This window comes from Bos taurus, chromosome 2 (genome assembly GCF_002263795.3).
Source record: "Bos taurus isolate L1 Dominette 01449 registration number 42190680 breed Hereford chromosome 2, ARS-UCD2.0, whole genome shotgun sequence".
NCBI classification, from domain to species: Eukaryota; Metazoa; Chordata; class Mammalia; order Artiodactyla; family Bovidae; genus Bos; species Bos taurus.
The window spans coordinates 62,416,987-62,425,146 of NC_037329.1; the positions used below are offsets into that span (position 1 = coordinate 62,416,987).

The 8,160-nt window shown below is 40.2% G+C and overlaps 1 protein-coding gene across 4 annotated transcripts in view; it reads right to left on the reverse strand.

The window, feature by feature from the left end:
* ACMSD (aminocarboxymuconate semialdehyde decarboxylase) overlaps positions 1-7,572 on the reverse strand; it is a 63,481-nt gene extending 55,909 nt beyond the window's left edge. For all 4 annotated transcript variants that reach the window (XR_233606.5, XM_059874321.1, NM_001075694.1 and 1 more), the window contains exon 1: positions 7,383-7,572. Coding sequence is in view for 3 of the 4 variants with exons in the window: in XM_059874321.1 (XP_059730304.1) it covers positions 7,383-7,439 (57 nt within the window). In the remaining variant the exon portion in view is untranslated. The remainder of the gene's footprint in view (positions 1-7,382) is intronic.
* Between the last annotated feature and the right edge of the window lie 588 nt (positions 7,573-8,160).

The window sequence follows — 8,160 nt, forward strand, 5'->3', positions numbered from 1 at the left end:
TACACTTTGATGGGCTATGTTGCTTTCTCTGTCTCATCTCCCCACTCTACTGGTGTTTCCTGGGATCACCTCCAAAGTAAACTAACTGCATTTAAACCCTTATCTCAAGGTCGGCTTCTTGGAAAACTCAAGCTAAGATAGTAAAACAATGGAATATAATGAAATAGAATAGAATAAAGAAGGATACAATAGGATAGAATAGGATAAGATAGGATAGGATAGAATGCCTTCTATGCCTATTAGTTTGGAAACTCTTATTTCCATTATGTATATGAATGTTTGTACTGAGTCACAATATGAAATATATTTTTTCTTGGGGGTCATGAATAAAAAAATCTGAAAGACTTCGCCTAAGAACATAGGTATATATGACTCATGTTAACAATAGTTTTTTTTTAAATTTTATTTTATTTTTAAACTTTACAATATTGTATTGGTTTAGCCAAATATTGAAATGAATCCACCACAGGTATACATGTGTTCCCCCTCCTGAACCTTCCTCCCTTCTCTCTCCCCATACCATCCCTCTGGGTCGTCCCAGTGCACCAGTCCCAAGCATCCAGTATCGTGCATCAAACCTGGACTGGTGACTCGTTTCATACATGATATTATACATGTTTCAATGTCATTCTCCCAGATCTTCCCACCCTCTCCCTCTCCCTCTCCCACAGAGTCCATAAGACTGTTCCATACATCAGTGTCTCTTTTGCTGTCTCGTATACAGGGTTATTGTTACCATCTTTCTAAATTCCATATATATGCATTAGTATACTGTATTGGTGCTTTTCTTTCTGGCTTACTTCACTCTGTATAATAGGCTCCAGTTTCATCCACCTCATTAGAACTGAGTCAAATGTATTCTTTTTAATGGCTGAGTAATACTCCATTGTGTGTATGTACCACAGCTTTCTTATCCATTCATCTGCTGATGGGCATCTAGGTTGCTTCCATGTCCTGGCTATTATAAACAGTGCTGCAATGAACATTGGGGTACACATGTTTCTTTCCCTTCTGGTTTCCTCAGTGTGTATGCCCAGCAGTGGGATTGCTGGATCATAAGGCAGTTCTATTTCCAGTTTTTTAAGGAATCTCCACACTGTTCTCCATAGTGGCTGTATTAGTTTGCATTCCCACCAACAATGTAAGAGGGTTCCCTTTTCTCCACACCCTCTCCAGCATTTATTGCTTGTAGACTTTTGGATCGCAGCCATTCTGACTGGCGTGAAATGGTACCTCATAGTGGTTTTGATTTGCATTTCTCTGATAATGAGTGATGTTGAGCATCTTTTCATGTGTTTGTTAGCCATCTGTATGTCTTCTTTGGAGAAATGTCTATTTAGTTCTTTGGCCATTTTTTGACTGGGTCATTTATTTTTCTGGAATTGAGCTGTAGGAGTTGCTTGTATATTTTTGAGATTAGTTGTTTGTCAGTTGCTTCATTTGCTATTATTTTCTCCCATTCTGAAGGCTGTCTTTTCACCTTGCTTATAGTTTCCTTTGTTGTGCAGAAGCTTTTAAGTTTAATTAGGTCCCATTTGTTTATTTTTGCTTTTATTTCCAATATTCTGGGAGGTGGGTCATAGAGGATCCTGCTGTGATGTATGTCAGAGAGTGTTTTGCCTATGTTCTCCTCTAGGAGATTTATAGTTTCTGGTCTTACGTTGAGATCTTTAATCCATTTTGAGTTTATTTTTGTGTATAACAATAGGTTTTAAAATCTCATTCTGTGTGTTCATTCATTCATTCATTTCTCAAATCCTCATGGAGTCCCACCATGACCAGCCTTTCTAGGGCAGAGAAAAAAAAAAAAGAAGGGAACACAGTCTTGAGAGGCCAACGCTGGGCTGGGCTGGGCAGATGACTGAAGAGCCTTATCATGTGTGAGACCTGCGGTGCCAGAGTGGCACACAAGTTCCCTGGGAGCCTGGAGGAGCATGCTAACACACACCTGGGTCAGGCAGTGTCATGGGAGGGCGCCTGGAAAGGTAATCTGGGATTGGATTGGAGTATAACCTCCAGTGTTCAGTATTTCCATACTCTAAAGCAATGGTTCTAAAAGAGTGAGGTCAGAGGGAGGGCATAGAGGCCAGAGACCATGATGGAAAGGGCTTAGTAAACAGCTCCTGTCAGCAAAAATGGGTAGAGTTAATGAACTCCACAACGACTCCTAGCTTGCTGTGGTTGGATGAGAACAGGTGATGGCAGTTTGGTTCTTATGTCATGGTGCAGGGAGGTTGTGTAGAGGGAGCCAGGGTTTGACAGATCTCTTCCTTCCTGGCTTCCATCTCACCTCCAGACTGAGAGGGGAGGTCTGGGCTTAAAGCACAGAGGCATTCGTGTGTTCCTGAGTCTGTCCCTGGATTCTTCCCCAGTAGACTTCAGATTTGGCCAATTCTCTACCAACTTTATTCTACCTGGGTAGAAGGTCTGTTTTTGAATTTTAGCTCCAAATATTCACATTAGTTCTGGAAATCTACCTGCTGCTTCCCAAGTGACACAGGGGGACCTGGCTTAGTAGGCTGGGCGTGCAAGCGGCCCTGTCTGCCTTGGACCCCTTGCATGCCTCCTTCCTGCAGCCAGTTTCTCCTCTGTGGTGCATGCCCACCCTCTTCATGCATTCAGTCCCCTTGCGTTTTACTTCTCTCTTCCCCTGGATAAAGCTGCCCAGAATGTGTTGGAGGAAGGGCTGGAATGGCCTCAATCAGTTATGCTTTAGAGTAAACTTAAATACACTCTTGAACTGGAAGGTTGCCATTGAAAGCTTACTTTAATGTGAAAGAAAAGATTTTGTTTCCTTCTTTCTTTCCTTGCTTTTTCCCCTCCTTCCTCACTCTCTTACTTTTCTTTCACTCCCTGTGGAATGTTAACCCGTTAGTTCACAGGTGAGAGAAACTTTGCATTGGGGAAGCGCAGAGAGGCAGGCAGAGGCAGAGTGGAGGGATCTTGTCACACATACAACACTCCTCTTACAAGATCCTTTACTTTCTTGGAGCAACTTACCATCTTGAAGTCACTGTTTTCTTAGGTGTAAAATGAGGCTAATGGGAGTCTTAGTGACATAAGGTTTTATGGGAAGTAACTGAAACAATTCAGAGAAAGCTGTCGACACCAGACCTGGCTTATAGAAGGGGGCTCATCGATGGTAACAGTGATAATGATGGTGACAGCGATAATGATGGTGACAGCGGTGATGGCAGCGGGAGGCAGAGGTGGTGGTGGTAGTCATGGCAGGCATGGCGGTACTGGAGGCTATGACGCAGCAGTGGCGATGGTTGTGGTAGTGAGTTTTCACAGTGGTGGCACCAATGATGATGATGGTGGTGGTGACAGGCAATAATGGCAGTGGGGGTGACGTGGTGGTGACAGCCTGTTCCGTTCTGAGGTTTTGAAATAAGGCACACCCTCCACTAAGGAGAGAAAGAAGGAGCCCTTTGTCACTCTGTGTTCCTCCCTTCCCTGTCTTGGAAAGCACTTGGAACACTTTGGAACACTTTATACTTCCCTTGAACTTTACAAAGGCCTAATCTACTTAGGGCAACTTTATCTGTTCCAAATCTGGGCTGCACACAATCCCCCAAGTCTCATCCTAGGTTGAAAGAGGCTAAAATTGAAATTTATGACCTTGGGAGTAGTTTTTGTCAGAGCAAATGACAAGGAGGCATTTACCATCTGAAAATGTTTGACTTTGAACAGTGTCCCATAGGCATTTATGGCCATGACAAATTAAAAAAAAATATTTAAAATTTAAGGAAATTAAGTTCTATATACAAGAATTGTGTTTCTGAAGTGACTAGGTATGAATCAGGGACTGATGAACTGAATGACACTTTTAATGTCTTGGGGACCTCACACTCTTGAGGTGAATAATGAATTTCCAGGTGATGAAACCAGATCTCTATTTTCTCAGAGGAGATGTTTAAAAGTCAAGTTTTGTCTGGGATTTTCTCTCCTAAAAACGTTACAGTGATTGAGTGCAATTGAATCATTACTAATGAAAGCAGATGTAAATATGTAATTTTTAAATAAAGGCCCCCTTAAAATTAAAAGCATCTTTGCAAGCCCTACTGTCAGGCACAGAGTAGGTGGGCAGTAAAGCCTTGCTGAAGGAAAAAGCTGAAATCTTGTTATCCTTCTTGTTGTTACAAATAATATCATTGTGAATCAACCCCACATAACTTTTACACAGGTTTCTTGGGCCAGAGTGTGGTTCCTGATTCATCAGGAACAATTTAATCAAGTGAGCCCTCCTGAATCTGCTCTCTCTCCACCTCGGATTCTACCCATCACCCCCGCCAAGGATCTTAACTCTAACTCTGACTACACTCATTATTAGCAAGTGAAAATGAAAAAAGTTCTCAAATCCCAGTCCTTTGTAATCATTGGTTAATCGTCAAGCCAAGCGTTTGATTCTGCTTTTCTATTTCTTCACTGACTAAGGAGGTCAAGGTATTTGAAGCGTGTCTATTAATATTTAACAAGAAAAGGCAGATTTGAAAAGAGATATCAGTTCTTCCAGAGGGGCTTCATCTTCTAAAATGAAACTAGGGCTGGCTTATTTTTTTCATTCTTTATTGGAAAGCTTGAAAAAATGCTAAGAAAAGATCAGAGATTGATGCTCTGAAATAACATTTTACCTACAAAAAACTATTTGAAGACAAAGAAAAGTCTGCTAGAACTGTTGAACTCTATGAACACCAAAGCATATCTGCTATACACTCATGTCACTTTAATATTCATATAGACTGATGATATAGTTGATCATATAGACTGGAAATAGGGAGAGAGAAGGATCCCAGGACGATTTAGATGTATTGATCTCACTCTTCCCAGTTCAAAAATACAGAAACGGTTTTCTGCAAATTGTTTCATGACTAACTTGCCTACATTCCAATGGAAATGCCTACCTCATAACAGATCACCTGCTGTGAGGAAGCCCTCAGTGATTTACGTGACTGTGGGGAATTGGGAAGGGGACTGGTGTCACGGGTGGCCTTGGAGGGGTGGGGCGCAGAGGGAAGCAGGGACATCCCACCCAGCAGTAATGCAGCCCTGGACCAGCTCTCTGAGGGTGGGTGTGTGTGGATGAAGAGCTATGGAGTGGCCGCCACAGCCCCATGAAGCTCTGGGATTCTAGGCTCATTTCTGAGTCTCAGTGACCTCATCTGTCCAGCCAGGTTAATGATAGAAATCCTATCTGCAATTCACAAGATGTTATGTGAATCAAATTACATGTCTCTGTTGCTCTCTGGAAGTGTAAGAGTATTATGATTATTATTATTACCACCACCATCATCATCACATATATCAGTTATCAAAACAAGAAGAGATTCACAGAGGACAGACTTGTAGTTGCCAAGGCAGGGGGTGGGGGGAGGTAGGGAAGGGAAGAATTGGGAGTTTGGGATTAGCAGATGTAAACTGTCATGTACAGGATGGATAAACAACAAGGTCCTACTGTATAGCTCAGGGAACTATATTCAGTATCCTGTGATAGACTATAATGGAAAAGAATATGAAAAAGCATATATATGTATAACTGAGTCACTGTACTGTAGAGAGGAGATTGATGTAACATTGTAAATCAACTATACTTCAGTAACTTTTTAAAAAGTGTATCAGTTATCTGCTTGCAGGCTGTGAGACTGCTAGATAAAATCCTGGTTTGTGAGTATAGAATGCCCCATCAAGAGCCAGTGGAACTTGTGTGTGGCGAGCCTACAGCGCATGCATTTGTGGTTATAGCCTCTCCATGCTCTGCATCCTGGAGCTTCCGGAGCAGTTTTGGCAGTGCCTTCAGCACCCGGCATCAGGCGGGACACCTAGATATTTGCAGCTCTTGGTGGCCAGTTCTCTGCTGAAACTGGAGGCAGTCTTCTGATGGGAGGCAAGTCATGGGAGGTGGGGTTATGACATGGGATACTAGGTAGAAAGTTTTCTCCCCTTAGCAAAAAGGAGGTACACTTTTAGGCTACTACAATTGTTCATCACTAACATTGTGAAGCGATGTCTACACTTTAATAATAAAATATAACGAGGACAACAGCATTCAGAACAGCAAGTTCCCATGTAGGCTCCTTTTGGAGGGGTTAGTTCAATAGGGTTGTTGTTTAGTCACTAAGTCATGTCCAGCTCTTTTGCAACCCCATGGACTGTAGCCCTCCAGGCTCCTCTGTCCATGGGAGTTCCCAGGTAAGAATACTAGAGTGGGTTGCCATTTCCTTCTCCAGAGGATCTTCCTGACCCAGGCATTGAACCTGTATCTCCTGCATTGGCAAGCAAGTTCTTAACTGCTGAGCCCATAGGGTTGGTTCTTACCATTAACTGCAATAGGAAAACCTTTCAAACATGATTTAGCATCACTTGCGTTTTTTGATCTACAATGTCCACTATCCATCTTACCTAAAATACCAGTGGACAAAGAAACACTTAAGATGACCATTCTCCCAGGAGACAACTATGAGAAGAAAATAGTCTCTTCTGTCTTCACAATGAAACAGTGAAACCACATTTTAATTAGAGTTTGGGGTCATTCACTTTTCCTCACTCGGGATGAAAATAGATGAAACGTTAGGAGTCATCTAAAAGTGCTAGAGAAGTCTGAATGGGTAAAATCTGATACTTAGCCTGAGTAAAACTCAAACCAATTTTAAATTTCTTTCATGTTCTCCACTTTCTTTTTTAGTATTCACTTATAAGTTTTTAATGGCAAAAGGAAATTGCCATCTTTTGAGAAACACAGAGAAAAGTCTTGAGAGACATTCACTGTGCAAAGGTTTCATGTCATTTCTGCTAGTTTTTTTTTTCTTTATATTCCTACTCTCTAGTTCATAACAAGAATTTACAGCTTAGAAATCAAAAAGGAAAGGTTTTAGACAGTGTTTTAAAATAGATTTAAAAAAATTCTACAAAGCTATCATTTGGTGCTTCCAAAACTTATTTTCAACATCTTGGAAAGGAAATACGTTTTAGAAGTCCTGGGAACCGATCACATTTAGTTTTTAATAGTCTCTTACTTGAAACTGTAACTTTAAATTCTGTAAGTGGCACCTATCTTCCTAGCAGCTGAATATGTGACTTAAATGGAAGCAAAACTGCTTGACTTATATTGTCCAGAAGTTTTAAAGAATGCTTCATTTGAGGGGAAAAAGGATTTTTAAAGAACATTTACTTTTAAAATCAAGTTTCTTTCAAAGTAAATATGAAATCAGTTTAAAAAACTAGGAAATAAGAGCTACCAAATAACTTAAAAACTTCCTAAAGCAGAGAAATTTAACATCTAATTCCCAAAAGAAGACATCATTCTGTAATAGAGGCATTGAGAAACCCTAGAAATAATTCTAGGAGAAGCTTTAGAAATAATTCAGCAAATTAATCACCATTACCTTTTTTAGGTCTGGCCATTCTCTTGGTAAAATATGAGTGTGGATGTCAATCTTCATTGCCACAGGATCAGAGGAGATGCATATAAAGAAAGAAGTTTTGATATGAAGAGGTCTTCATGAAAACCATGGAGTTAATTGATTTACTTAGTCTCTTTACAGCTGCCACACCGCTCGGTATGCCTGCTTAACTGGTCTAGATCCACTGGAACTGCCTTCTTAAAGTCCACAGCTCTGTTTGTTTGTCTACTTGGCTTTGGGTCAACAACTCTTTGGTAATCAGGACTCAGGGCACAAAATTTAAAAAAAAAAAAAAAAACAACTACTAAAGCCTGTGAGGTCAAACATACTTACAGGCTGCTTTTGAGTACAGGAGATCTAAAACTGACTAATCTTTGTTTTTGAATATTTTAATTTTTATGAAGATATACATACTTAGAAATCAAGTATCAGAAAGCTTTTAAAGGAAACGAATAGATCCCTGACTCATCTGTTCTTATTCTTGGTTTCATTCCTTAGAAGAAACCAAGTAATGCTTTTGCTTTTTGTACCATAGTTACCTCCAGGTCTTTAAACCATACTTAGCAATTGTCTTGTTCATGATAATCTAGGATGTTGCAAAGTTGTGAAGGAAGTTTCATCTTTACTTTTTTTTAATACTTGATTAGTCAATATTGATATGTTTTTATTAACTAAAATCCATAGTTTACATTAGGGTCCAGTCCTTGAGTTGTGTATTATGTAGGATTTTGTTTAGCTTTTTATATTTTATTGGAGTATA